This window comes from Suillus subaureus (assembly GCF_016647635.1).
Source record: "Suillus subaureus strain MN1 chromosome Unknown BJ212scaffold_12, whole genome shotgun sequence".
NCBI lineage: Eukaryota > Fungi > Basidiomycota > Agaricomycetes > Boletales > Suillaceae > Suillus > Suillus subaureus.
In genome coordinates this window covers 178,742-206,718 of record NW_024538568.1, presented here as the reverse complement: position 1 = coordinate 206,718, position 27,977 = coordinate 178,742, and the positions used below count along the sequence as shown (strand labels likewise).

At 47.6% G+C, this 27,977-nt stretch overlaps 12 protein-coding genes across 12 annotated transcripts; 6 read left to right on the top strand and 6 right to left on the bottom strand.

Annotated features, from left to right (window-relative positions):
• Positions 1–1,481: 1,481 nt before the first annotated feature.
• On the bottom strand, positions 1,482–2,143 carry BJ212DRAFT_1576480 (uncharacterized protein; the record flags this gene model as incomplete). Its single annotated transcript, XM_041342161.1, has 4 exons — positions 1,482–1,654; positions 1,703–1,842; positions 1,898–2,048; positions 2,104–2,143. 4 exons carry the CDS (start codon positions 2,141–2,143, stop codon positions 1,530–1,532), a joined length of 456 nt encoding a protein of 151 aa, XP_041194048.1. The 3' UTR covers positions 1,482–1,529.
• A 656-nt stretch (positions 2,144–2,799) lies between these two features.
• BJ212DRAFT_1348088 (uncharacterized protein) lies at positions 2,800–3,919 on the top strand (the record flags this gene model as incomplete). The annotated part of the gene is made up of 3 exons (XM_041335398.1): positions 2,800–3,092; positions 3,147–3,265; positions 3,318–3,919. The coding sequence occupies exons 1-3, from the start codon at positions 3,044–3,046 to the stop codon at positions 3,915–3,917; spliced, it is 768 nt and encodes a 255-aa protein (XP_041194047.1). The 5' UTR covers positions 2,800–3,043.
• Positions 3,920–4,389: 470 nt separating this feature from the next.
• Positions 4,390–6,473, bottom strand: BJ212DRAFT_1269722 (cytochrome P450; the record flags this gene model as incomplete). Its single annotated transcript, XM_041330829.1, has 10 exons — positions 4,390–4,468; positions 4,523–4,726; positions 4,782–4,907; positions 4,962–5,043; positions 5,100–5,289; positions 5,355–5,477; positions 5,528–5,643; positions 5,699–5,844; positions 5,894–6,218; positions 6,272–6,473. The coding sequence occupies 10 exons, from the start codon at positions 6,471–6,473 to the stop codon at positions 4,390–4,392; spliced, it is 1,593 nt and encodes a 530-aa protein (XP_041194046.1).
• Positions 6,474–7,944: 1,471 nt separating this feature from the next.
• BJ212DRAFT_1479805 (uncharacterized protein) lies at positions 7,945–8,371 on the top strand (the record flags this gene model as incomplete). Its single annotated transcript, XM_041339954.1, has 3 exons — positions 7,945–7,999; positions 8,055–8,137; positions 8,189–8,371. The coding sequence occupies 3 exons, from the start codon at positions 7,945–7,947 to the stop codon at positions 8,369–8,371; spliced, it is 321 nt and encodes a 106-aa protein (XP_041194045.1).
• BJ212DRAFT_1348063 (uncharacterized protein) lies at positions 8,188–8,927 on the top strand. The gene has a single exon (XM_041335397.1). It carries the CDS (start codon positions 8,456–8,458, stop codon positions 8,759–8,761), a length of 306 nt encoding a protein of 101 aa, XP_041194044.1. The 5' UTR covers positions 8,188–8,455; the 3' UTR covers positions 8,762–8,927.
• Positions 8,928–9,448: 521 nt separating this feature from the next.
• Positions 9,449–9,784, top strand: BJ212DRAFT_1479804 (uncharacterized protein; the record flags this gene model as incomplete). Its single annotated transcript, XM_041339953.1, has 3 exons — positions 9,449–9,500; positions 9,558–9,625; positions 9,683–9,784. The coding sequence occupies 3 exons, from the start codon at positions 9,449–9,451 to the stop codon at positions 9,782–9,784; spliced, it is 222 nt and encodes a 73-aa protein (XP_041194043.1).
• A 589-nt stretch (positions 9,785–10,373) lies between these two features.
• On the bottom strand, positions 10,374–11,930 carry BJ212DRAFT_1348058 (Acireductone dioxygenase ARD family). Its single transcript, XM_041335396.1, has 4 exons — positions 11,186–11,930; positions 11,059–11,123; positions 10,880–11,007; positions 10,374–10,826 (listed from the first exon to the last, which is right to left on the bottom strand). The coding sequence occupies exons 1-4, from the start codon at positions 11,440–11,442 to the stop codon at positions 10,734–10,736; spliced, it is 543 nt and encodes a 180-aa protein (XP_041194042.1). The 5' UTR covers positions 11,443–11,930; the 3' UTR covers positions 10,374–10,733.
• A 138-nt stretch (positions 11,931–12,068) lies between these two features.
• Positions 12,069–13,543, top strand: BJ212DRAFT_1298854 (uncharacterized protein; the record flags this gene model as incomplete). The annotated part of the gene is made up of 2 exons (XM_041332758.1): positions 12,069–12,106; positions 12,160–13,543. 2 exons carry the CDS (start codon positions 12,069–12,071, stop codon positions 13,541–13,543), a joined length of 1,422 nt encoding a protein of 473 aa, XP_041194041.1.
• A 430-nt stretch (positions 13,544–13,973) lies between these two features.
• BJ212DRAFT_1568217 (AMP binding protein) lies at positions 13,974–16,596 on the bottom strand (the record flags this gene model as incomplete). Its single annotated transcript, XM_041342001.1, has 10 exons — positions 13,974–14,292; positions 14,351–14,494; positions 14,549–14,651; positions 14,710–14,719; positions 14,777–14,914; positions 14,969–15,028; positions 15,090–15,220; positions 15,280–15,408; positions 15,640–16,135; positions 16,183–16,596. The coding sequence occupies 10 exons, from the start codon at positions 16,594–16,596 to the stop codon at positions 14,202–14,204; spliced, it is 1,716 nt and encodes a 571-aa protein (XP_041194040.1). The 3' UTR covers positions 13,974–14,201.
• Positions 16,597–17,544: 948 nt separating this feature from the next.
• Positions 17,545–18,803, bottom strand: BJ212DRAFT_1446514 (uncharacterized protein; the record flags this gene model as incomplete). The annotated part of the gene is made up of 6 exons (XM_041338260.1): positions 17,545–17,757; positions 17,815–18,094; positions 18,145–18,301; positions 18,372–18,594; positions 18,651–18,727; positions 18,770–18,803. 6 exons carry the CDS (start codon positions 18,801–18,803, stop codon positions 17,545–17,547), a joined length of 984 nt encoding a protein of 327 aa, XP_041194039.1.
• A 1,441-nt stretch (positions 18,804–20,244) lies between these two features.
• Positions 20,245–21,947, bottom strand: BJ212DRAFT_1348038 (uncharacterized protein). Its single transcript, XM_041335395.1, has one exon. It carries the CDS (start codon positions 21,865–21,867, stop codon positions 20,533–20,535), a length of 1,335 nt encoding a protein of 444 aa, XP_041194038.1. The 5' UTR covers positions 21,868–21,947; the 3' UTR covers positions 20,245–20,532.
• Positions 21,948–25,149: 3,202 nt separating this feature from the next.
• On the top strand, positions 25,150–27,835 carry BJ212DRAFT_1576470 (major facilitator superfamily domain-containing protein; the record flags this gene model as incomplete). The annotated part of the gene is made up of 21 exons (XM_041342160.1): positions 25,150–25,323; positions 25,385–25,442; positions 25,491–25,546; positions 25,605–25,619; positions 25,673–25,692; positions 25,750–25,810; positions 25,859–25,915; positions 25,965–26,018; positions 26,071–26,133; positions 26,189–26,250; positions 26,306–26,321; positions 26,379–26,413; positions 26,470–26,488; positions 26,543–26,643; positions 26,736–26,843; positions 26,895–26,945; positions 27,003–27,055; positions 27,107–27,241; positions 27,291–27,396; positions 27,448–27,548; positions 27,598–27,835. 21 exons carry the CDS (start codon positions 25,150–25,152, stop codon positions 27,759–27,761), a joined length of 1,509 nt encoding a protein of 502 aa, XP_041194037.1. The 3' UTR covers positions 27,762–27,835.
• Positions 27,836–27,977: the final 142 nt, after the last annotated feature.

Here is a 27,977-nt window from a genome sequence, read left to right as displayed (position 1 = left end):
CTCAGGGGTAGGGCTCCTCTGACGTCTCTTACCCTTGGATTTCGGAGACGGAGTCACCACAGTGTGCTGCCTCTTCTGCCTCAGTTCCCTGGGCTTGTCCGCACTTCCGGGACAGGAGACCCTATCAATCCTGCAGACATCGCAAGACTTGATCTATCTGGATATCAGTACACCCAGTCCGGACGTCCGTGGCAAGGAATATCTCACCAGCACATTGGACTTGGCATCCTCCCAGGGGCACATCTTCTTCTTACTGACACAATGAGTGCAGGGAGCATCCTGAGCTCCGGACATAGAAGCAGACTGGGACTAGCATACCCCTCAGTTTTGGATCTGATAGAGTTAGCATCACTCACCCTCCTGGCCACCTCAGCCCTCTGCCTCTCTTCTTCCTGTGCTACCCAGAGCTTGGACTGCTCAATCCACTTCCTCTCCTCCTCATGTTTCCATTCCACTTCCTGATGCATCCGCTCCGCTTCCTGACGTTTCTGCTCCTCTTCCTCTTCCTCTCTCTGAGCTGCAGCCTCCGCAAGTGCCATCTGGTGCTGAAGCTCCACAAGGGTCTCCCTAGCAGATTTCTGACCACTGGATTTGTTGCCAGACATGATATTCAAAAGCTAGTATGAGTGGGTAAAGTGAGGGAAGGAAGGAAGACCCAGGACGCTTTGACATCTGTATATCTGTGGAAACCAGAACTCACAAACTCCATCCATCAGCTTCTCCATCAATTCTCACCCTCATATCGTCCAGTCTGGATTGTCAGATCTTGTGCCTCTAGGGATCGGCCCTAAAGGGGGGATACTGTCATATCCACATATCCGGATCTCAGATCCAACCCTTATCTCAGATCCACATCTTATCCCCCTCCAACATCTCGTCATTCAATCTGTCCACTCGTCCAGTCCGGTCCACAACTCATCCAAATCCACAACCAGTGCTCATCTCTTTTCAGTAACCCCCTAACTCCAGTATTTCGGTTATCTGTATATCCGTCCTGCTCCCTTATCCGCTACCTATGTTTCATTTCCATTTCATGATTTGTGATCTGTTTCTACTTACCAATAGACTATCCACATGCTTCGTACATAGCCTTGGACTCTGCTGATTGATCATTCCATTAGATACCTATAGTATATAACCTCCTGTAACTTTCTGTAGTACCTCAGTTTGAATATCATCTTAGTTCTGCTCATTCCTGTCCTCCAGACTTGAGTACCTCTACTCTCGTCACCCTCTGAGACTTAGGATTGATTCCTATAGTTTATCCGTATCCGCCTCTGTCCCCGACAGTCCACTACCATTAGTTTCTAGTCTGGACTCGTCCGGATTAGCCATACGGTACTTATCCCTCATCTGGAAGTCATCCAGATCCGCTATGCTACTTGTCCGACCTTCCGGACGCGCTAGTCTTTCCTTCCTGAAATAAGGGGCAATACTCGGGTAAGGGGCACAGCACACAAGCTGAGGCCAAAGCCCTTCAGATCCAGTTACCCTTTGAGTACAACCTTAACAGTGTTCCATCAACAAAACTAGCAACAGAGGCTGATGTCACTCATGTCTAGCCATGCACTGTCCTGATTGTCACAGTTATGTTGAACCATGACCTTTATTGTGAGGGAAGGGTGAGCACCATGAACGGACGGGAAGGAGATGTCTATGAAATGTGAGCATATATGCATGAGTTGAGAACAAGGTTACTCACCAAAAGGTTCATTCCCATGATTGAGCAGTGCATCCCATGACATTTCAAGTGTTCCAACAACTTCTCTGTTGCCCAGCATCTGATTGAGCTCAAAGAAGGCCCTGATCTCCACCAATAATTTGGGTGACTTGTGTAATGATCTACACATGGAAGATCAGTCATTGAGTCACATTCAAAAGTTGCAATGGACTTTACAGGGTCACGGTCTCACCCCATGCTGTAGATCCATCTGATGATAGAACTCCAATGGTTGATTTCCAGGGTCTCTTTGGGTTGGCATTGAGGGATATGTAAACCCCTGTGGGAATGTGCTCAGAAGGGACTTTGAGATTTTTGCCACTAATGACTGTAAGTAGAGTGAGATGGCCACAAGACAACCAAGGTGATATGGAGTGACCAACCTTCAAGCCTGATATATTGGCATTTTGAGCTACGAGGCATGATAGTGGATGAAGCAAACACCTGTGTGTCACCATACACATTACTTATTAGTGGATGACTTCCCGCAGGCTCGAAATATGTTGATTAGAATATCATATCATAAATTTGACTACATTATTATTAAAGTCTGGGTGAGGAGCTTGATCACCCAGTATAATAAGCCTTACTTATTGGGCAACCCAGGTGGGATATGTGCACCTGGGTTGTCCAATGAGGCTCTCGGAGGCATTCATAGCTTAGTCAGATAGCATACACAAGCGCGGCTCCTGTAGTAGCACATCATCCATCCATTCATGCAACGATCTCAGAGCAGAGCCTTGTCACTACCTCACCGTTCTGGTAACGTGCTCGCCTCGTCCCACAACCGATACTTCTCCTTGTAGGTGATACTTGACAAATACATTTTTACGTCACCTCTTTGGACTGCAGACCTCACTCAAAGGACCGTCAATTTTTCACATGAATGCGAGTTCGACACACCTCATGCAGGGCACGCGATCAATTACAACCTTCTTATATCGAACGTGATCATGATCGCTTCATCATTTACCCTATCAATCTTAACGCATTGTGATTCGTGACTGGTAGCCTACTTAAGTAGTAGGTAGGTACTACTGATGGCCGGTGGCGTTTCCGTAATATCAACGGGTGAGATCCACGGTGGCACAATTGATTAATCACCTTGGATCCGGTGCCACTGGGCGCAAGGCATACAAATGAAGTCTTGCCAGTCCAGTGGGCACTCAGTACGTACTCAGTGTTGGACCTCCGTGAGGCACCTTGTGGCCGGCTTACTATATCTATCATCGACTAACTGGACGCTGCAGGCGCCCAACTCGCAAGGACACTTAGCACGCAACCTTCTTTTCCTGAACACGCACATCAATCAATTTGCAAGTCATGTCTACTCGAGGAGACCTCGAACGAGCAGACCCCGGGCCCAGTTTCGGTATGAATTTGATCACATTCTGTTGATCAAGCAGAAATCTTGAGAAATGCACAGATGGTCAACGTGATGAACAAGTCCGCGGAAAAACTCAAAAGGATGCACAAACAACTACAGGAGATGATTCGGCGCTTGTGGCAGCATGGATGCAACGACTCCAGACACTTACTGTTATAGTAAGCCATTGCTCAGTGACTCTGGTTACATGAATCTTGAACCACCCGTCAGACGACATTTCTTGCTTCTATCGACGGAGAGCTCTTCACCCTTACCTCCACACCGTCGCAGGTGACGCTTAATGCAAGCAAGGGATCTGTGGAACTCGTGTATGCATGTTTTACTGGTGCCCTCGTTTTCCATGTCTGTTCTTGTGAGTACCGAGATGGTCGGGGAAGCGTGAGGCACTTACAGCTTGCGTTAGCAATTCTGGGATACGCGGCATCTTTTGCTCTCATTCGATACCAGATCGTTGATGCAGAAACCCCTCCCGTGGCAACCGACGAGCTGGGAAAACGTTCTAGTACTTGCCAGGAAAACATTCATGGAAAGCAGCTCTTACTTAGAGCCACCCCTCCTTTGTATGCTGTACAGTCCCTTCTTCAGTTACCCTCGGGGTTCCGGCTTCAATCCAGGACGTCCTCTCCCCCACTCGATCTCCTGACTCGGTGCTATTTTACGATCTTGGCGCTAAGTGGTGCCGGCTTTCTCTTGGCACTTCTTGGTATCGCTACTTACGCATGGTTTGGACTGCAGCGGGTTGTTGGGATATTCACAATAGCCTGTCTAGGTGCTAGTTTGTTGTCATGTTTGTGGGCGGTGGTGTACTGAACTTACGTACGGTCCATACCCTTGACGACTTATTGATTACGTTATATATGTTGTTAACAACAGCACGACTCATTCACGACTTATTTGAAGCTGTACACCAAGTACTTTGAGTGTTGTATTCAGGGACTCCTTGGTATGCTTGCTGTGTCTTCAGCATCGCAAGCGGGAAATTGGTTCAGACATTCAGGAACAAAGCGTACATCTACTGATCACTATGCATGCCACCTAATGCAGCATGCACATTTGATTCAATGAGAATACTCAAATGGGATTCACGTCAACAGGCGCCAGGCACAATGGGTGTGGGCTAGTTGAGTATATACTTTCGTTAACATCATGTCCACAGAAACAAATGATTCCCTGTGCAAACACCAAGAATCATATTACGCAACTCCTGAGTGTGACATGTAAATTACGACACATGCTAAGTATTATCCCTACGTGTTTCTCCGGTTTCACCATCACGAGCTTATTAGTTAGCATCTTGTTCAATAAGCCCAAGGGCAGTTGCAGATCGAGGCTTAATAGAACACTTGAAGGGTTTGGGGTGGCTTGGAGTGTTTCAATCCAGACCAGCGCCAGACATAACAAGATATGCGACATACCTGATCCCACCTGGTAAGGGTTCAACCTCGGGGGTGATCTCGACACCATTCTCGATAACCTTGGAAATATCAAATACGGCTAGTGACATCGCAGTGGATATCCAAATGGAGGCTTCAGCAAGGTAGATGCCTGTACATGAAAAGCAAGCAAACGTCAGAATATTGTTGGTTAATTGATGCGAGTCGGACACACCTGGGCAGATACTGCGGAGCAGAAAATTACCATCCCGATCAGATTCAGAACAAAATTTGTACCTACCGTCTACCAAAGCCAAAGCAAATCGTGCGAGGCTCCGTCTCAGGCTCCTTTCCATCCTTAGCCAAGAAGCGTTCAGGATTGAACTGCGAAGGGTTAGCATATGTTCGTGGATCGTTGAGCATGAACCTGTCGCAATTGAGAGCATTACATTCTGTTCATCGACCGAAGGGGAGCACTAACGAAATGTTAGGCATTACTAAGGAGCCTTTTGGAATGTAGTACCCGTCATGGATATCGTCCTTGGTCACACAGTGGGGTATACCTGTTGTTGAGACACCCGTTGGCAAATCAATAGTATCATGAACAAGATCCACATACCGGTGGGAATGACAACGCTCCAACGCAGAACTTCTTTGACAAGCGCCTCAGTATAGGGGAGGTAGTCGCGGTCAGCGAAGGAGGGAAGACGATCAGGACCGACAACCGCATCTATTTCAGCCTGAGCTTTCTTCTGCACATCAGGGAAAAGTGTCATAGCTAGAAAAAACGAGTATAGGGCAGAAACAGTCTGAGGAAATAGGTGTAGTACTTTCAGAAGATGATAATTAGAAACATAAATATGTAGGGACCAACCGTGTCGGAACCACCGGCGTATAGGGAAAAAGCAGACCATTTCACAGTGTGGTCCTCTTCCGCAGATATATTACTGCCTTCTAAGAGATTCGAGGTAAAAGACGTGGGGGCGGTGCCAGCAGCCTGTAAAATTTAAGCTTCAATGCATGATCACAAAACTGCAAGTTAGTCACCATCTGGTCCTTGACGAAATCGTGGGGTGCAGAAACCATCTCTTCGAGGGCTCCACGCCATTCACGTGCTATGCGCTTGAAGCCAGCACCGGGGAACCACGCGGGGACCTTTACCACTAAAATTTTCAGGTCATCGGAAACCAACGCAAACGTCAGAATAATATAACTCACGAAATGGTAAAATATCAACCAAAAAGGTACCGAGCTGACCCTGCGAGACTTCGGTTGTAACGCGGTCTGCAAGGTCAACAAAGGGATCATCATTCTCTTTCACTTCATAACCGTGAGAGATGCGCAGAATGATAGCACCAGTAGTGCTATAGTAAAATTCAAGATATCGTCTTTGCAAGGATAAATAATACATACTGTCGGATGTGCTCCCGCAGTCGATCTGGTTTCGCAAGCACACACTTCAGGAATCGAAGAGTCTCAACCTCCTCAATCGCGTTGTATACGTCCACTGCGGCGCGACTGCCGATGACGCGCTGTAAGTTCCTGCGTTGTCGGCGAAGTTGGTCACCATGTGAGAGGAAAGCCAAAGAGTCCTTCCAACCAACAAGTTCACCAACCATAGGAAAAACAGGACGGTCAGAGTACAAGGTGCTTTTTCTGTCCATCATTTCCATTGCAATCTTGACAGAGTTTAGCACAATAATGTGCCGACCCAGAACCTCGATATGCGTGATATCACCTGTAGGAAAGACTTTTGAAAATGCATGATTTTGGAAAAAGGTAGGCATTCACCATACTGCTGACCCCACTCAGTAAATGCGACCCAGGGATTGACGCGAGGCATATCTAAAACATTGCCAATGAGAGGCCACCCCCGGGGACCAGGTGGATATGGTGCAGGATTCTTCTTGGTGACCACCTGCTTTACCAGATAAACTCCAACACCAGTAAGGCATAGTAGGTCCAGCCAGGTAACGTTAGTGATTGTCAACATGGTCTACTACTAGCAGTGGATGAGCAACTCAAAAACGAGGATATAAAGCAAATGGATCAGGTAAGAGGATATATGACACTTTGGAAGGACACGAGTAGTAATTATCGGTCAGCGCCAGGGCCTGTTCCAACTAACCAAAATCAGTTGGTCTGTGCATCGGGATTCAATTGAAACGAACATAAGTAGACTCAGGTTGTGAATGCCGTCACGGAGGGTGTCCTCCAGCTTCAACGGGCTGGAGAGTCGGTGACACGATCTATTAGGTTGGGCTGGACCGAGTGTTAGCTCGGGATGGGACGCAAGCAGGTGGAGCCAGCGGGATACCTGCTTACGAATTCGAACATGCCATATATGACTCATCGAGTAGCCAAGGGCAGCAAAATGTAATTGATATGGCAGCAAGCTATCAGACGTATGGCTGGTAAAGCATTAGGTGCAAACTATTGTGCGAAAAAAATCAAAAGGGAGTGGTGGGCGGGTATAAAGAAAAACTATTCGAGCAAGTGAGGAGTGTACGGTAACGAACGACGAACTCGACGTCGTGGTAGAAAGAATGAAGGAAGCGAACAACGCAACCGCTCAGCTGGACGCATGCCATGGTGCCGGGATATTCCGGCAGGCTCCATTACCCAGCACCTAGACATGCAGACGGTTTGAAGTTGTTCGAAGAAACCGAGTAAGATCCGATTGATAACAAGATGCTACTGACCGGATGAGCAAATGCGACTTGGTCCAGCATCGTCTCTGCATGGAGAGGTTCGGAAACGACCGAAAAGGGTCCCTTGGGGAATGGGTCAAGACTCAACCGGTTCTCTCAGCTCTGTAAGCTCAGGTTGAGCTTAGGCTTGCTAAATTTGCACTATAGGCACGATGATCTCTTGTTCTGTTTTAAGTCGATGAAGAAGCCTTTTACGGCAGGTGTTGTTTTTCTCAGTTTGCTTTGGACTCTTTGACTTTACCGCAATCGCATCTCTTCCAAGTTCTCATACCGAGGCTGATTTAAATCTCCCTGTTGACAGTGCCGGCCACCTCTGGGAAATACACATGAATGACAATCTGCTATAGAAGTACAAGGCATGACACAAAATTCACCACAGGATCAGTGGCCCATATGCTTACGCCTCTATGCTGAAAGGAAGGTCCAGATTGAGCTGTGGTGTCAGCCACATGTCCGAGTCGCCCAAGCTCTACTCAGGTCCCGGGAAGATATTGTAACGCTGTCTCTTCGACCGCATCCGCATCACAGACACAAAGATAAAAGGTCTTATAAAGGTCTCTTTAAGTGTAGGTAATTTCTTATATTGTAACTTGAAGTGCGAGCAAACTATCGCATATCTGATATCATCTTTCACTCGCATATATTATCACTGTGCGCCGCTCTCTTGTTTTGTGCGTTCTGTGGCTCGGATTTCTCCAACAACCTCCCGGTACATTCATTTTTCGGACGAGGCATTCAAGTCCCCCAGAAAACATGGCACCGAAATTCATTTCATTCCCGGTCTTCGCCATCTTTCTGTTTGCTTGCTGTTCGTATTTGAATTATTGTCCGCACCAATTCCATTTGACTTAAACTTCGTTCAGTATCCCTTCTTGCATGTGCAAGTCCCATCCCCATCATCCTTCCACCCAGTGAGGGCATCACTCTTTTCCAGGATGTTGTTGCGGTAAGCCATCTTTTCCGTACTCTATAAGTCCTTGAACGAGAAGACGTGCAGCGCGAGGCTTTGCTCGAGGTCAATATATTAAGACGCGAGGCTGCTCCGCTTTTGGAACTGCATGAAGTCACCGGTATCTTGACGCGAGACGAAGACGCAGGACTCATCGTGGAACCCTCCATACTCGTCGATGATCCCGGCGATGATCTGGAAGCACGCATCTGTCGTTATGGATGCCTTTGAATGTTTCTGGTGGGCGTGTTTGTATATTGTATGCGGCTAGCTTCCTAACTTATTTCAGGAGTACTAGTAGGATCCCACGCGCTTATGGGATGTGTACCCACTATATTCATCCGTTCATTCCAGTACTCTCTAGAAAGCTGGTGTCGTTTCACCGTCCGCTCGTTTCTTAGTTTCCTCTTTGTCTCTCTGCTATGTATTTTTGATAGTCTATCCTTTGATTTCATACTGACAAACTCTCGCTCGATGCGACTGAGAAATGCTATATTATTACATGTATATCTGTCTTCCTTGCTAGCTTGTGTATCATCGAGCCCAGTGTACTTTGAATATACCAGCTTCTATCATATCATATTGTGCAGACTCTCCAGTCCGCAGTCCGCGAATCAATGACTGGGCACAACCTGCCAAGATGCCCAGATCTGCCAGCAGCATGCATAAACCCATTCGACGCGTGGAGTACGTCTTTGATGGTACCTTCAAAAAATTGTGTGCCCTTCTGTGAGCTACGTTGGTTAATTGATAGTCAACCGTCGCAAGGCGGAGTATCGCACAATCGCAATGGTTCTCTCGAGCGCCAACTTGAAGTTATCCCTTTGATCCAAAAAAGGCAGGTGCTGTGGATTAAGTAGCGCTGGATCACAAATTCTAATTTCTCCTCACACCCAACAAGGGGACATCCAAATACGTTGCACCGCCGGTTGAATCAACGTTTTCACACCGTGGTTCTCGCCGCACGCGTGCCGAGGTGTGCAGGTGCGTGCAAACGCAATAGATAATTTAAGAACTGACAGAACAAGCTAACACCCTAATTTGGATTGAAGGTACTCCCCAAATGCGGTCGTTAGCTTTTGGACCAACCTCCTTTAGCAGTATCAAAGAGTTGAAAACTCACAGAAGGCTCACGCAAGGTAGTATAAAGACGTTATGGAACGGACTTCATGACTCAACAAGCTTTTTGTGCACTCGACTCTTATTGTTCTGCGCTCAGAATATATCTTCCATCTAGCGCTTTTGATTTGACTGCTCGAACCTTCTTCCAAAAGCCAACATAACAATAAAACCACTTCCAAAAGCACTATGTTTGCCAAGTTCACTTCCGTATACGTTATCGCATGCTTTGCTGCTTTAGGTGGGTTTAATTGTCTCGTCCTGACATGTTTGTCATATTGACGGTTATGACATGTAGCATTTGCATCGCCTGTACCTGTTGCGGCTCCTGAAGCTGTTGCCCTTGCCAACACAGGAATTTTTGCTGTGAGTCTTTTTGGATCTGACACAAAATGTCAAGTCGCTCATGCCTTGTTTTTGTAGCGTGAAGCTATGCCAGTAGCAGAAGCTTTCGCTGAACGCGAACCAGCTCCCGAAGAGGAGGAAGACGTCGAGGCCAGGATCTGCCGCTACGGCTGCCTGTGATCGAATCCCTGTTCCCACATCATTTTTCGCGCTATTGCGATTTATCAGCGCCCTACTGTCTTTTCTGCCATTGCACGTATCGTGCGGTCCAGCTCGATGCGGACCACCATTGTCATACCCAGCCGCAATTTGTTCTTCTCCGATGACCATTCCGGACAATATTCTGGATACCATTTCCTCACGCATGTTACGAGTTTGTTTTGTTAATCGGCAGGGTTTTGTAACTGTATCATTTGAGTCATAGATGCTGTATCGCTATTCTTTTGCTTTCGTATGTTTTCTGATACCTATGGAATATCCACATTCAACACAGAGCTGCTATGTAAAGTACTTAGGCACTTACTTCGAGCTACTACTTGGTGCCCAATATTATGAGGGAAAGCTTTGATAGGTGCACACCACATGATATACAAGTGAACATTGAACATCGAATTTTAAATAATTGCAAGGACACCCCTTTGGTCGGCTCTTCGAAAATATATATCCTGTATTTACAGTAGCAACTGGGGAAGTGCGATATTAGCAGCCTTGCAATCCTTCGTCTCTACAGATAAACACATCGTGTCTCTTCGCGTTCTCGCCCTCGAGAACGCTGTGTACAATTGACCGTGAGCTAAGAGATCCGTTCAAAGGTCGAGCACGGTTCGTGCTAGCTCCAGACATAGACAACCATTAAATGTAGTTGCATACGTGGGTCGCAAAGGAAACTGTCTTCGCGGCATCAAATGTGAACACACTTACACAAACATCTTCAATTTTCGGTGTGGCGATGAATCCGTCGCGTCACCAAAAATTCTCTTTATCAATCTGACACCTGCTTCCATTGTGAGGACTAACAACGCCGTCAAATGAAGCAGAGGTCGCCAGCCTGAATACTACAAATTGCAGTGTCGACTGAGATATCTCATTCATAAAATATATCACTATGCTCTACAATAGACACATGGATTTACTGGACCTCAATGCTCTTTAAGTACTCCAAGCGGAAGGGGTTAGCATCTGTTTGGTCACTGCGGTTATGCGCAATCCACTTTGGCTCATCCTGGAACGCAAGGGCGGTCAGCATACGAAAACGAAAACAGACTAAGAACAAACCTTAAACAATCTCATGGTCCGAACGCGATTACCCATATCGAGGGAGAAGCGGTGGTAAATACCCGCAGGGAGGACCAAGAGGTCACCGGCACCCATGTGGCAACGAATCCAGGATTCACTGGAATGTTCTGCATAGCGTAAATTTCATCAAAAGCTTCAGGGTTTAAGTTGTTACATACCACGAACGTCAAAGAAGCCGGTGCCTTCAAGAAGGTATCGGATTTCTTCATCATCATGCATGTGCCTGAGGTTATCAGATATATAGTAGTGAGTACACTTCAGACGGACGAAGAAATTAGGTCTTACTCGTGGTAGAAGCTCTTGATCTTTGTTTCAAATTCATCACCGAGGCCCTCTTTGCTGATAGCGACAATATCGTGGTTCTTGTAATTCCTTTCTTTCGCAATAACAGCAATCTCCTGCTCGTACTTGCCCTCGGCATCAATAGGAATGCGCCAATGCAAGACGCCAATGGACTTCAAGATCTCATCTGAAACATCCATTCCAGAGTCATGCGGGAGACGTTGATCACCCTCGAGGTTGTCAAAGTAGTAAGCACGCATATTACAGTGGAGAGGATATCAGACAAGATTCTAGAAGATGTAGGATGGAGCTCAGAGTATTCAGACGATCTACGAGGAGAATGACGCCTTTATATGCGGGGCCGTCAGCTGAACTCGTAGGTGTATAATGATAGATCACTGACTCCTAATTTTGTGGGCAGCTAATTCGGGATGGGGGTGTCCACAAGCTCGCGTGTGACCGGTGCAGATGCTCGATGCGATTGATGAATCAGCCTAAGCACCACTTGCGGAATGGATGCCATCAAGGTCTAGGATGGAACAGGTGCTCCGTACGTTCCGAACGGATCCGTGTTTTCAAAAAGTTCTAATGTTGGCCGCCCTTGAATCAATAAGTGGCACTCGTTTGTGGTGTGGCGAATTTAGGACAGTTTGGTCCCCTCCAGTTTTATGCTCGGAGAACCTAAATGTTTGAACGTTTGCCACTGGCCAGTCCGAGGTGGAACATGATATATATCATGTCATGATTGATGCATCGATGAAAATATTGAAACTTGAGATGGTATTGTACCTGCCCATCACGTGACATTAAACTCGTTGAACTTTCCGTGACGACGTTAGCGTTGATTCTTGCCAGATTCCTTCATCAAATTATACTTGCTTCCTCGATGATGGTGACTGCTGGGGGTCCAAACAACGTTGGGAGGTTTGCAAGCCAAATTATTATGAAAACAATAGTCTAATCTCGCTTTTTCCTAGGCACTTTGATCTCCTGACTACTCTCCCAGACACTATTCTGAGCCATATTCTCTGTTTCGTTTTTGACGATACGAACCAATGCACTACTAACGTGTTCATGATCAACCGGCGTGTTTTGTCATTGGCAAAACCTATATTCTTGTCCACGATCGTCTTACACTCGGAGCTATCGGTCTTACACCTCATACACCGTTGCATCTCTCTGAGTCGGGCGGTTCTTACAGCTGCCGACAGGGAACACGTCAAGTGCATAGAAATTAATTTCTTGCCATCATCTCAGCAACAGACCCTTGGGGCACCTAGCGTACTCAGTACTGCCACTCCTTTTCCAAACCTTCACACTCTGAGGTTTCGCTTCAACGTTGGAGTCCCGTTGTTGTCGAACCTGGCTACTCCAGAACTTCATCAGCAACTTATCGCGGATACATCCGCACACACTCGTTGGCTAAGGGTGGATTCGCCATTATTCGATCTCTTATCGAGCCTCAAGCCGCAGCGTTTCGAATGGATTTCTGAAGTTTCTTCCGGTCAATCTAAGTTCGGCTTACGTGTAGAAGGAACCGCAGCATCGGTGGTTCGACCTATTCGTGTTCTCAGTTTCCATGGTGCTTTCCGAGCTCTTATCAAGCGCTGGGACAGTCTTACGCACGTGTATCTGGATGGTATCTGCCTGCTTGCTAAACACTGCACATCGACCTTTCACCCTGCTCTCTTCGCAAAACACATGCACATCAACGTGGATTCTCATAGGGACACCTTGCATCTCTTTTCTTCAGCTCCTCACGTGCTTTTGGGATCTCGCAAATGCGAAAGACTAGTGGTTGAGCGTCCTGGAGCGAAAGAAGATCGGACATCTATCTATAATGCTGTTCTTAGACGTGGAACCTTTCTTTCTTTTCGCGGCTTCTCATCGGCTCAGTGCGCATTGTTCAAGTACACATTTCTTAGCACGGAGGACCAGCGATATTTTGGGCCGGTACTGCCAGAACAAGTTTTCCGAACCGTCAGGGCCGGGGTCCGCGAGCTACCGGAGTTGGTCATTTCTCGAAAAACTCCAGCCATGACAGCTGTCACTCGCTCTTCGGCAACCGTCCCGTCTCATGACAAAGCTACTGCCAGCCCTCCTACGTCCAGAGACTTGAAACCACGCCCTACGCTCGCTTCTGTCATATCGACAACTAACTACTCCACCTATATTATTGGCTTCATCGCTATCCCTGTTGCCATTTCCTTCACCATCTTGTACTTCGTGTCATTACCTGTTGTCCACTATTTCCAACGACGTCTCAGTACTGCTTCCGCTACGACTACCCCTGTGGCTACCTCTGCGCCTACCTCACCTCAGGACAAACATCGGTCACGCGCAGCATCGTCCCTTAGATGAGACTCGAATCCATACTCGAAGTAGGTAACACACTTACCGGAGTCGTCACAGCAAGGATCCGACAGCATGATCGTTTTGTTTTTCCTCTAGATCTTCCTTGAATATTTTCATTAATTTTACTGTAAGAATCGATTTGTAAATGTGCCATTGGAGTTTGATCTGATCGATTAGCGTTGACGTTGAGCGCTGAGCATGTGAAGTGACATTGTCTCCGTCATGGTTCATAAAGAATGTGTTTCCAGAACCCGTCATATTGAGACTACAAAACGAATTGTCTGACGCCATATTCAGGTTTCTATCCGTTTCTCAGTGATTACGGATGTGACATGTCTTTCCGTTTGATAATGATTGCCCTTCGAATCAAACACCACGAGAGTGAGGGTGTGGCATCAGAGACGAGATGTAGGTCAACCGATCTGGGGATCTCAGGCAGAAGAAATAATCGTAAGTGTTTCCAGTCATTAGCATGGCAAGCCGAAAGTTTACATACGAAGTCTTATAAGGTATTCGAGCGCCAGCAGTACTAGTGAATACCAATGAAAGACATAATAGATATTCGATGGATTCCGTAAGTTGATAGGCAGCAGTGATAGATGGGAAGTCTTTGGGTATCAAAGATTCGCCTTATCTTGCAAGCAGAGGTTACCCTATTCTAGAACTAGAGCTTCGCGCGAGGTTTCAATTGTCCCTCCGCAACATCCGTCTTCGCGCGCTCGCGAAGTTCACGACGGAGAATTTTTCCAGCAGCACTATCATTTCACCTCATCAGCCAAACGACAGAGCAAAGAGGCAGCAGTGTAACCGGACCTTTTCGGAACCTTGTCGATGATGACAACTCCTCCTCTTAGTCGTTTGTGTGGCGCCACACGCTGTGAAACCCAGTTTTGGATACCTAGTGCGAATGAAGGCACTTCTTGGGAGGAAAGTGGGCGAGAAGGCGTTATATATGCGCTGTAGAGTGAGAAGCTGTCAGTTTTATTCACTAAAATATATTCATGGACTCACCGAGGCAATTCCGTTGCTTCCTCCTTACTCTCAATCCCAATGACGGCCGCGTCTGCGACCTCGGGGTGCTGTAACAGCACTGACTCCAGCTCAGCGGGAGGAACTGACACATTAGCTATCAGTTGAGCGGTCGCACTGAAGAAATTTGAATACAGGCCCACCTTGGAAGCCCTACGTGCGTGACTAAATGAGAATTGACAACCGGATACATTGCAGCAACTAACTTGCCTTATATTTGATCAATTCCTTTTTCCGGTCTACAATTGTGAAGAACCCATCATTGTCCCGCACGCCGATATCACCAGTCTTGAACCACCCATCAGGCGTGATGGCTTCAGCAGTTGCAGTGGGGTTGTTTAGGTATCCCTGAAGTGAAATGCGTGATCAAACTGATTTGAAGGATATTGACAGGCAGAATACCTTCATGATCGTCGGCCCTCTCACCCATACCTCACCAGCGCCTGGGATGTCTGTGTGTGCCTGTAGAGTCCATCATGTATAATGACCTGACCTAGACAAGCGTTGGAGAACAAGTACGAACTTCGCCTGCAGCTTCGCCAACAAGTCTGACCTCCAAGTTTGGAAGCAGTACTCCTGCCGCCCCAATATGACTGCCGGCATGAGGAACAGGAAGGAGGAATACCGTTGGTGAGGTTTCTGTGAGGCCATAGCCTATGCAAAAATATGAGACTCAGCACTCTCAGGAAGTGAGTCGAGAGACGAAAACACACCTTGTAGGATATTTACATCTGCGCCAATGCCTTTCATGCGCTTCATCACGGTCAAGACAAGCTCAGCGCCGAGGGGTGCGGCGCCTGAGAAGAGAATCTTGAGGGAGGTGAGGTCATGTTTCTGAATAGCTGAGTATAGGATTGCGTCAGAAGTTAGAACTGAGATAAATGACAGCAGAAAAAGACAGGTGGGTGTATGGGCACACAACAGACCCCAAAGGGAGTTAGATCTACGGGGAGCATTAGCACTTATATAATGATGCGAGATAGGTTGATATATGCGTACCACACGCAATTAGACCGGAGTGGTGAAGTGAGAAAAGATGATGAGGAAGACCTGCCTGGGTGTCTCGCAAATACTACTAGCATCGGAGGGACAACGAAGCCTGACTGTCACGCGATATCTTGCGATAGCGGCGCAGAAGCCATCGGGGTCGAACCCTGCCATGACAACCGCAGGTGTACCTAAGAATAACGGCAAATAGAGAAGTTTGACTCCGCCATAGATGTGATAATAGGGCAGACACCCAAAGAGCACATCTACACCGCCTTGTGCAGGGATGGACGGGGTAAGGCATGGCTTGGAATTAGGCCAAACAGGTTTGAGCATCTCGAGGACTGAGATGAGATTGTAATGTGTGGTCTCGACACCCTTTGGTTGACCTGTTGTGCCAGAGGAGTAGCAGAGATATACAGTTTCGTTTGACCGTTCGCCGTTGAAGCTAACTTCTTCTCTGAGCTCGCCGCGACCAAGTAGTTGAGTTATAGCCACAAGGTCTTTCAGATCTGGAACAGATACGTCTTCGGTACCCGTGATCCACTGAACCCCAGCTACGATGACACGACTCCGTATTTCCTGCTCGGAGCATCCAAGGGACCTTAGCATAGTCCGGGCTGTCCAACCAGCGAAGGGTGGACGAATACAAGATGAGCTCCTGCATCAATGTATTGATACTTTAGTTCATTTGGCGTATATGCGCTGTTTGCAAGCGTCGCGCGGAAGCCAGCGGCCACTACACCAAATATCATGACGGGCCACGTGATAGAATTGGGAGAGAGAATGAGCACTGTCTTGGTGCGGTTCTCTAAAGGCGATGGAAGATTGTGAAGAGAGAATGCTAACTGAAGAGCATATGAGCGAGATGTTCCACGAGAAATAGTTGTACCGGAAAGAGCATCTATGAATGCGGGTGATGAAGCGGGGAAGCCACCGACTGTGCCTGGGGAAGATGGAGAGACACCAAGGAGATGAGTGAAGATAGAACGACGACAAATAGGGACAGACGGGTAGGACGACGTGTAAATAGTGTCCGTCATCGTGTTGCTCGTTGTGCTCAAGGTGGGAGTGAAACTGGAACTGCTTTACCGCAGTGATCAAAGCTCCGTTAATAAAGGATTCCTCTTTGGGATAGTGCAAAGTTTTTTGTCACTGTAACAAATCGCGATTAACAGCGGCAGAACGGATAAAGACCACGGCTTTCACCAAGCTTTTACGGTATCTGTCAACTTCATTGATCATCATTCCTATGACTATAGGGAACGGCGTCAGGCAAGCGCTGCCAACCGTGAGGTTTATTCATTTAGTCCAGTTGCCAAACCGGCAGTCGACGTCCTTCATATGTACGTCCGAGCTTCGGTTGTGTGGTTTTATTAGACTCCTACATGAACAGCACTGTCAGACAATCATCGAAAGGTTTGGATGATCTTGAGTCTCGACTGCTCGGTGACTCGTGTCACGGCAGCTCTTGGACCATGATCAACCAGATGGTAGTCTAGGAGTATGCCATAAGACCGTCATCGGATCACAGGGATTCAGCGCTCAGCGACGGGCGTCTAGGTATTCCTCAGAAGCCAGCGTCTTCCTTTGTTTATATTCTAGCTAATCTTGGCCTTAGAGCCATCTTGTCTCGTAATGATTATGTATCATTGATCGACGCACGTCGGGTGGCATCCGTCATTGTCGGTTACCCCGACACGCAGCCAACGACTCCTTCAAAGAGGAATCATGCAGTGCTCAGCTCTAGTGTGCACCTAAATCACTTCGTTGATCTCATTCTCTCTCATCACTCTGTTGTCCAACGACCAATTGACGCCCGATAATTCAATTTGCCGCCCAGATGTATATATCCAGCAAGATTCCTCAAAAGAACAGATCCACCAGTCTGATGGAATTGTCCCAATGCCGCCCATATGGTAAGCCACAATGAGTCGTTAAGGAGTTGAATATACATGCACTATTTTATTGTAATATTCCAGAATTGACCATCACAATTTACTCCGCGACTCGGGAACCAAATCTTTCCCTTGGCCATCGCGAAGGAAGTCTCTCAAGTTAGTTAGCGCACGAACCTCCATGCAGCGTTGGGAATCCTGGTTCTCTGTCCCCATGTGGGGTAGGAGTACGTTTTGCGGGAATTCGAGTAAACGCGGATTCACGAGAGGCTCGTTAGGGTATACGTCTAGGCCAACAGACCAGAGCTGTTCCGGTTGTAAATTTAGAAGAGGCGAAGAGAACAAAGAAACAATCTGACGTACATGGCCATCTGCGAGAGCACGAATCATCGCTTCCTCGTCAACGACCTTTCCACGCGCGGTATTCACGATGATACTGCCCTTCTTCATCGCCCGAATCTCTTTCTCGCCCACCAGATGAACTGTCTCATCGCGTAAAGGAACATGCAAGCTCAAAACATCGCTCTCTCGACAGAGCCTTTCCATACTGTCAACGTACTCGCACCACTCTGGTGCATTGGCAGATTTGTTCCTCGAGTAATAGACAACGCGCATAGGGAATGCATGTACTAGATGAGCAAGCCTAAGGCCAATACCGCCGAGGCCCAAGATACCTAGCGTGCGTCCCGTAACATCATGAGCCCGCCAGGATTGAGGCCCTTTTTGAACACCCCCTGCCGAAGGGTTTGTTCGGCCCAAGCGTAATTTCTGAGACAAGAAATGATAAGGTACAACGCCGTAGTGGCAGTTGCATCATCGACAGCGCCAGGAGTATTAGACACGCTTATGCCTAAATCGGATGTAAGCTCCTTGGTAGAAGACCCCAACAAATGCAGGTCATGAAAATATAGTGCAGTTACCTTTTTTCGCGCATCGAAGGACATCAATCTGATCGTAACCTGCACCGTTATGCGCGATCCACTTGACAGTGCCCGTTTCAGCCAGAGCATCAATGATCTCTTCGTCAAAAACGCCGATGCGGTCTGCGGAGGTGTTGTGCCGGTAGATGCCCACAATTCCATCGTACCTCTTTCCTGTTTTCAGCCCGGCAAGGAAATCAGCCCGATTTGGAGAATCCATAACCTGCCAGTGGGACATGTCTTAAATGTGAATAACTCTCCATCGAAAAATAAACGTACGACAATATCTGCGAGCCCGTTAAAAAGCTGTCGGGCCTCTTCATGAGCCCAAACAAGGTTTCCTGCGAGTATCGATCCTGTAAGTATATAACATGTAGCCGCGACGGATCAGGACTCACCACAAATCAATATACGAGGTTGGCGAGACGACATCGTGGGAATCTAGCCGGAGTGGGGGAGACGAGGGAGAGGGTGCCAAAGAATGATTGGTACTTGTTTGAGGATAGATTCGAACTTTAAACCTTTCATCATAACGAAATTGAATGGGGTCAACTGATCAGTCAATGAAGGAGAAGGATACGGAGCAGCGGACCGGATGCCCGACGTTTGGCGTCTTATCTTGACCAAGGTTGGCAGCGGGCCTAGTCTCAGGCTGCAAACTTACGACAGCAGTGAAACGACTGTCTTCATTTATTAAAGGTCTGACTAGCTCACTAAGGGAGACTAAGGCATGGCAGGCTAGCTCAAAGCTAACCTTAGGTTAAGTTCATATAAAATACTACGAGAATTTAGGCGAACCTCCATTTTCATCTCGGTGTCTCCCGTGCGCGTGTTCAGGTGCCCACGTGTGGCAGTAAGGTCACCAGGTGTTCTGAGCCTTGAGGGAAATCAAATAAACTCGGGTTCGCATTCGGTTCGTCACGGAACACCAACCCGACAGACGGCAGACGAAAGCTAGAAGAAAATCAGCACCCAGCAAAATCATGATAATCGCTAAAGCAACTTGTACGTGCCGCGGCACATCATCTAGTGTCCTCTGACAGCAGCACCTCTTCATCGACCACCTTTCTCCGCGCCCTATTCGCCAGAGTGCTACCGTGCTTCATAGCATGAATCTGTTGCTCACCAAACGAGGTTGACTGTCTCCGACACAAAAGGAACTTGCACGCTCAGCACATCTACCCGCGCATATTCAAGTTGACATGCGGCTGTCAGCCTGTCAACATACTCACACCACTATGGGGCATCTGGGTTCCTGGAGCGCGAACAGTACAGCACTCGCATGGGAAATGCATGGACAAGAATCACGAGATGTGCGAGGCGAAGGCCAAATTCCACCAAGGCCAAGAATACCGATGTGTATAGCCTGTAAGGACACGAGCAGCGCCCGACGAAATCAGCGTTTTCCAATCCTCAGCCCGTAGCAAACACCGCTGGGCAGGGAGGAGGTCCCCCACGCATGAGATCACCAAATAGAATGTTGTTGTCGCATTTGGATCATCAATCACAACCCGCCGGGCGTGTTCGACACACGGATTCCTGAATCAGATAGAGAAGAAAAGTTGAGCGAAGTGGAACTAGTACCAGTCAGTACAAAGTTTTTGAAGGTGGGACGTTAATTTACCTTTGCAGACTCTTGCATCAACAAGATCACAGCCGGATCCGTTGTGGACGGTCGCTGGATGAAAGTTGCTCAATTGAAGATCAACGTCATCATGCCGATCCGGGATATCATAAGGTTGCGCTTGTATATGCAACCTCAGGATCATACCACATATCACGATTCGAATTTCGTGGTAATCTCGTTGGATACTTCAACTGTATGTTACTAGCAGACATCGGAAAAGCGAGTCAGACGGTCCGAGTCATTAGATGACAAGCATTCTTTGAGCACTCTCGATTTTTATTACGCTGCTATTCAACTGCTACTCAACTCCATTGCATGCGCCCGCCCATCATGGGAAACTCAAATGAGGCAAACATCCAACATATTTGTAAGAGTGCTAATGATACACGCAGACAACACACAGAAGGAAGAGGATATAAAACGATACAGGTAACAAAGATTAGTACAGGACTATCAAACTCATGAGGCGTAATGATATGTAAACCATATACTAGGCTGGAAAACCTGTCAAAATATCAAGAACGGCTTCGAAAATTACTCACTAGCTGCCCGAGACACCTCCAGTTCGAAAACTCTCATATCAAACGCCTTCTTGAATGGTTCATATAATTTACCGGGAACAGCAAACACGATTTCTTCGAATGAGTCTTTGAACGCCGCGCGTGGGACACTCGTCTTTCTATCTTCACGGTTCTCTTCGCCTTCCCCGCATACTAGGAGGTCTGCCCAGATCTCCGCGATCATGTCAACTTTGTTCTCGCAGGAACCGCACCCAAACGCACCGAGGACGAGAGCTCGGTCACCACGTGACTCAAAGATGCGAAGTGCTCTTGCCATGCGATCCCGCATCTTGTCATGTATGCCGTCCACAAAGATATGAGTGTTTGATGGAGTGATGGAGTAGTTCTGACGGATTGCAGCTGCATTGACAGGCACAGCCGAGAGAACATTAATAAGGTAAGGGGGGATGAAGTTATTTGACGACGGAGTTGTCAGTGGAGATGTGTCATCGCCATCGTCTTGGCGAAAGGCGACAACACCTGGGCTGTATACCATGGAGTGATCATTGAGACCAGCTCCGTCGACGCTAACAAATTTCTTGTGGGTGGCGTAGAACTCCTTGCCTTGGTCGGCCTGCAGACCAGCTACAAGCGACGAAGACCTAGCAAGGGTCTCTTCTTGCTCATTACCTCCGCGTAGATAGCCTCCGCCGGGACGTTTGGGTGATGCAAAGGAAAGGACTCCAATTGACGTAGTAGAGAGCGAATATGGCGAACTACGAGTAAGATCTGGTCGCCGCTCGTGCAGTTGCCGAGCAGCCGTGAGCGTGGAGCTAGCAACAAACAGAAAACTAGTTGGCTTGGTTCGGGAAAGGGAGACTGTGCGAGGCTTGCTCCAGCCAGCCAAGGGTGGCAAATAATGAGGGAAGAACGTTGTTCCCTGCTTGCTTAAAATGATTTGTGATGATATGTCGTGTGTGACATGCGTTGTGGTCATGGTATGTCCTTGAGAGTGAGAAGTGTTTACTTGTGGCGAGGCGTTATCAAGGCAAGAGACAAGCGGAGAGATATGGGCAGAGGGCATGATGCATGAAACAGAAGTAGAAGAAAGTTTCTCTTCGACATACTTGCCATCCCCAAGAACAATCCGTTGTGTTTCTCGAGCAGCTTCAGCCCAGCGTTCACGCCTTGCCTTTTGGACCTCGAAAGCGACCTGCCTCTGCTGCCGTTTGAAATGTTCTTGCTTAAAGCGCCGGCGTTTGTGGCTCAACGATGAGCCTGCGGATTGCTTGATGGTGGCGACAGAACGCATCGGAGTGCTTGATCGAGTCTTCGATGCTGCCAGCTTGCGATTAGCCCGACGAGCCATAGATCTGCGAATAAGTTTCTTGGTGCTGTTCGATCGTTGTACTTGGTGGTTGTAGGTAGAAAGGTTCAAGTGTCGGTCTCGCTGGTGATAACCAATGTTTGTACCTGTTTGTTATCTTTCTTCCACTTCATGTTTTTGGTGACTCGGGGGTCCAGGGCCGCCCTCCACAGTGGTTGTACTCAAGGACTTTGGCCTTATCACCAGCAGCTTCCTGGTTTTCCTAATTTCAACCTTATTGATCAAGCTGGGTCATGGTCAGACTCATGATTCAGAATCAACGCCGCTTACTGGCTTAGTAGCCCAATTTCCTGCTGCTTAGTCCCACTGCGTTGCATGCCAGTGCTTGCCACTCCTCTGATGCGCGTGACCTTTGTGAAGGAGTGCGCACCGCTCCATTACGAAGCTCACGCAGTAGCACGTTCTAGAAGACGAAGAAGCGTACTCCTGAGAAGTTTCACATATGAGCTTTTCGAGCTCTTCAAAGCGCCAATATTAATTTGAGCAGACCTGATATAACTGGCGGCGTCGATAAAATTGGTCCCGCCGTGGTATTCAGTGAGTGATTTCAAATGACACTCGTCGCTTTCGTGACTCGTCATACTAATAGATCATACAGTGGTCATACTCGGCAAAGTCTCGCACCCTCAGGCTCCTTCGTCCGGGATGAAGATCGTTCCATGATCAGCCTCACAAACATAGAGCGACCTGCAACGATTCAAGAATGTAATACATAGCACAGATCCAGTTGTAACAAGTGAGATTTAATTACGCTTCCTTCGATCCTCACTCATACCAAACAATGAAAGGAGCGTGGCTGCCATTCTCAAGCCACGACGACGCATTCTCCTTGGCCCAGCTTTTTCATAGCCTGCCTTTACCTCTACTCGTCTGGGCCCCTCTCGGATCAATCTTAACATCTTCTCATACCCTGTCTACAAACAGTTTGTCGCGAGACGCCAAAAGTGAGGGCCCCTGGATCATCTGACCTGCCCGGACAGAACTCAGGTACGAAGATGCCTGTCGCTCAAGACGTCTCAAGAGAATCCTACAGGAGTGGCTCCCATACATCGTATTGCAACGGTCATTGAACACGTTGAGCTCTAGTTTACGGCTCGATTTTTTTTATACATAATTTGCTACGGTTCCGTTCAAGCGGGTCGAGAAGTGTTGTGTGAGTTGATACGCTGTTCAAATCTGTGGAGTAACACACAATCACGGATCATTATAGCACGGTGTGTACATGTGTTGCCGATTACATCCTCCACTTTTTTTTGTTCGTACGGCCCTCCGTTTCCAATATTTCGCAAGAATAGAAAGCGAGCCAGCTGACATTGCGTGTAATCCGATGTCCTGCATCCGTTTGCTAATTCCACCCCGCCGTTGACAGTGACGTTGCGTCATTACAATATGTGTGGGATTCCAAGCTATGTACGTGACCTCGCCATTGCAAAGCCGCGGGTACTTATCTCACTTATGATGCAGGTGGCTGCTCTCCGACTACGTACGGACGTATCGTCAACCTCGATAGTTGGATATTAATATCACTTTTCAGCTGAACAACACTCGATGGTTGATGCCAGGAGAGCGCCTATTGGCACAGGCGCGTCTTGCAGGGGATGCCAGCGAAGCCGATCAAGATTCTGCTGAAGCTTCGTATGCACCCCTCAGCGCAACTCGTGGAATGTTGCTAAACATCCTCTAGGGTATTCGAGGGAGTACCACTTATGGCACACCGAGCACAACGACGGTGACTGCCTCGAACTTTGTGCCAGATGGTCTTTACAACACTTACTACAACTATGTGTTGTCGAAGGTGACTTGATGACCATCGATGAAGCTCAAGGTGCGACTTATGTTTACATTGTGACTTACTAACTCATGATGATTAGGTTGACCTGGATTCCCGCGCGCTAGTCTGCATATGTCAAAATTCGGTGACTTAGTTTTGATCGTGATCACCATCCGTCTCTCACGCGTAACAATGTGAGTAGTGTGCTCCTGGACACGACTTTGAGCTGTAGAGCCCTAGCGAGAGACTCGTTCCCATGGATGGGCTGGAATTTGTCCTTGTTATTCGTACTCATATCATATGCAGACACTATACCATTGCCACAGATGAAACGTGGACTCTGTTCGCTGGAGATTTGAGCCATACGAAAGTGAGCTTGTTTCACGCCCCGTCGGTCAACGCGATAGTATATTCAATCTTAATTTTCCGTTTCAAAAGCCGTGATGAGCTCGAGCCAAGCCGCGGCTTTCAGGTCAAACCGGATCAGCACGCCTGACTCCGACTTAAAATCATATCGTACGATTCTGACCACTTCTAGTGCTGACATTCGAGGATCCCAGTCCCTGATTGGCCAGGCCGAAGCTCCTGTCCAGGTGAACATACCCTCCTGATCATTGGTGGCTGCAAGAGTCTGATCCTCGTTCCGCCCGTTTCCTCAAAGATCTTGAAGCATTGAGCCTGAAAGGGCAGGCACGTATTGACACTCAGGTCTACGTACTGTGCCCATCTGACGGGGCACACATTGTCATCTGTGGCACACCTGTGAGATCCGTGTAATGTGACATGCATAAAATTATGCGAAACACAAACTACGCGACATCATGCATCAATCTTCTCACAAGGTACGCTGGAACCTACCTGCACGCTCGATTACACGTTCCTGGGGGAATGTTTCTTACAACAGTAAGAATCTGGGATGTGCATGCATTCAAGCCCGGTCATTTCGAAGTAACTCTTGGAAAGAATATTTTCCCCGTAGATCCGAGGTGTTCCTACCTCCGTGTGGGGAAACGTACTTTCCACCTTGAAATCGATGGAGCTCGGTCATCATATCGTCATGCACACACATAGATCATCTGACGGAATATTTACTCCACAAGTGTCATTTCATTAGTATTCAAGGCGACGTGATTGCCGACGTGCCCCACGGGCGGCTCGATCCTCTCCAAACTGTTCACCATGCCGCTCTGGTTCCCTTCCCCGGTATGGTATAATTAGACACGACGCCGGCGACAACTCTTGTGCATATCAATAGAAAGTGATATTGGGCTACAGAGATGATCCACCGGCGTTCGCCACATTAATACCAGGTGATCATGATGGTATTCTGGGCCTTCCAATTTTGGACTTGAGCAGCGGGCTTACTGAGTTCATTGTGGGCATCGCGATAAGGTCCCCAGTGAATCTGGTCCCTAGTATAAAAGGCATCCGTTTGGGTGACTGGATTACCGCGCTAAGTTGGCGTAGCGTTTTGCGGTTCTTCCTTGCCCCACATGTCCATCGAGGAAGAGAAGAAGACTGAATCCTTTGCAGAAAATGTGGTCGATGACGACTTCAGGCTATTAACTGCAGACGCCAGGAAGGCGGGAGAACGGGCACTGGTGCGCAAATTGGACAGCCGGCTGATGCCCACTGCTGTGGTCATATACATCTTGAACTACATTGACGTATGCAAACAACCATTTATGCATATATGAACCTCGGCGTGCTCACGTGTACAATGCATAGCGTGTCGCTGTTACTGCTGCGCGCCTGCAAGGTTTAGAGCAAGATCTCGGAATGACAGGTGAGTGAAGCGGACTGCCGTAGTATCCATGCTTAATCCATCCACTAGACATCCAGTATGACACCATTCTGGCTATTCTTTATGCCTCTTATTGCCCGGCACAAGTGAGCAAATTTTCTACACAAACCCATGCGATCTTACTCACATATCATCTACGACCAGATACCCTCGAACATGGTTTGTTTTGTGCTATTGTTTATGAATACAAGACTGATTCTGATTGTCAACAGATTTTGAGCTATATTTCACGGTTGGTTATGACTGCAAATATCTCGATCTAGTCAATACTAAGGGGGACGTGACTCAGACCGTCACTTTACATTGGGGCTTGCGTTGTTGCATGGGGCCTTACAAGTGCTATGACTGGGGTAAGCTTTGTTGGAAGTTGCAACTCGTGCTTGCTAATCGCTGCGCAGGTCACAACTAATTTTGCGGGAATCATGGGTTGTCGTATATTCATTGGTCTTCCTGAGGTAAAAAAAATCATTTCGATAACCACGTGCGGGCTGAGCGAGTGCACAGGCTGCATTCTATCCCGGTATCATGTATCTGCTTTCGCGATGGTATACCAGGAAGGTGAATATCGCGTTTTTAGGACCGTGAGTCGCTACTCATGCAACACATTCAGGAGCTCGCTGTGCGGTCAGCCTGGTTCTATTGTGGTCTTTTAATCTCGAATGCATTTGGAAGCGTGAGCTTGCTGTCGTCACAGTGGACTATGACGCCTGATAACGATCCTTTGTCAGTTAATTGCAGCTGGAATTCTCGCAAGAATGCAAGGTGTACTGGGACTTTCGGCCTGGAGATGGTAAGACAAATCCCTATTCCAGGAGCAGTACCCTGACTGGAGCTCCGTACCGCAGGTTGTTTTACATAGAGGTATATGTTACACCATCCCTGAATTTTCTGTGCTGATCGGCCACTTTCTCGGAATAGGGTGCCATCACCATGTTCTTTGGCTTCTTGACAATGTGCGTTTTTGCGTGTTTTATTCTTACTCAAAGCTAACGGCCGCGGTTATGTCCAGGTGGCTTCTTCCAGATTTTGTAAGCAGACATTTTTTAAACGAATTTCGGCGGGTCTGACATGGCATCACATAGCCCCATAACACTCGATGGCTTAACGCAGCGGAACGCCGCTTGGCTCAAGTTCGCCTTGCAGAAGATGCAGGGGAGGCCGACAAGGATTCCGACAACCTCACGTAAGTTCAGCTCGAGTTCCATCATTTCCTATTACTGACAGGGTGCTACTCCATATCACTTTTTAATTGGCACATCATTCAAAATGTCACAGCATTTTCGATGGCTTGTTCCTGGCTATCAAGGATCCAAAGACCATCATTTTCATGTTTATGAGCTGCTCGCAACTTCTGGGCCTGAGTTACATCAACTTTTTCCCCACGTAAGTATATGAACAGTCTTGCAATTATTGCGCTAACATCGAGCGGGATAGCCTGACTTCCACGCTTGGTTTCGGTACTACTGCTACGTTTTTGATGGCGGCGTAAGCATGATATTTCGTTACATTCACAGTTATGGCTCATCATCATCTGATCACTAGCCCTCCATGGATATTCGCGTCGATCTGCTGCGTACTCGGCGCATGGCACGCAGGTATGTCTGATTCCTGGTAATGCACCACAGTCATTTTGACAGAATGGATAGATAGGTCTGGAGAACGATTCTTCCATATTGCTGGCTGGTGGTGGGTGGTCATCCTTGGATATATCATCTCTCTATCCACCATGGCTACGGGCGGGCGGTACTTCTCCTTGTTCCTCATGACCACCGGATATTGTGGTATGTTCTGATTAGAACGCTGAACGCAAGCTTGACACATTTTCGAAAGGATTTGCCTTGACATTGACCTGGGTTGCAAACGCTATTCCTCGTCCACCAGCAAAACGCTCTGTAGCCATGGGTCTTGTCAATGGGTTTGGAAACCTCGGTAATTTGTGAGGCCTCTATGGTCAGCTTAATGTCGGATTGCTTATAATTTTTCATAGGATGGGCTCGTATGTCTGGAAAGCTTCATGGGGTCCTCAATACCATCAATCCATGATTATAGCATTGTGCAGTCTCGTTTTGTCCACAGCCCTGAGCGTCTGTGAGTAAAATCACAACTTGACTACTCTGATGTACTCATATATTGATAGTAATACGGTGGATGTTAATCAAAGAGAATAAACACATGGATATGGTGGAGAAAGAATTAATGGAAGGCCCTGGCCGCGAACGTATTGAAGAAGCTGCTAGATTGGAAGGGATTACATTCGAGGAGGCTGTGAAAAGAAGGAAGGGCTTTAGGTATTTGTATTGATCTTTTAAGAGACACTCGAGTCATGTACAATAGAGATGTATGATACAGCTGTCGACGGACTGTAAGCTTCATTGGACTTTGTAATGCTCTGCCTGATTGGTGAGCCAAGTGACTCAATTCACTTGTACCTGCAGAGCTTGAATTTAAACTTCGAGTTCGCGACGTGGCGACTTGAATAAAGTACATTGGGTACATAAAATCACTGTACGTGACTTT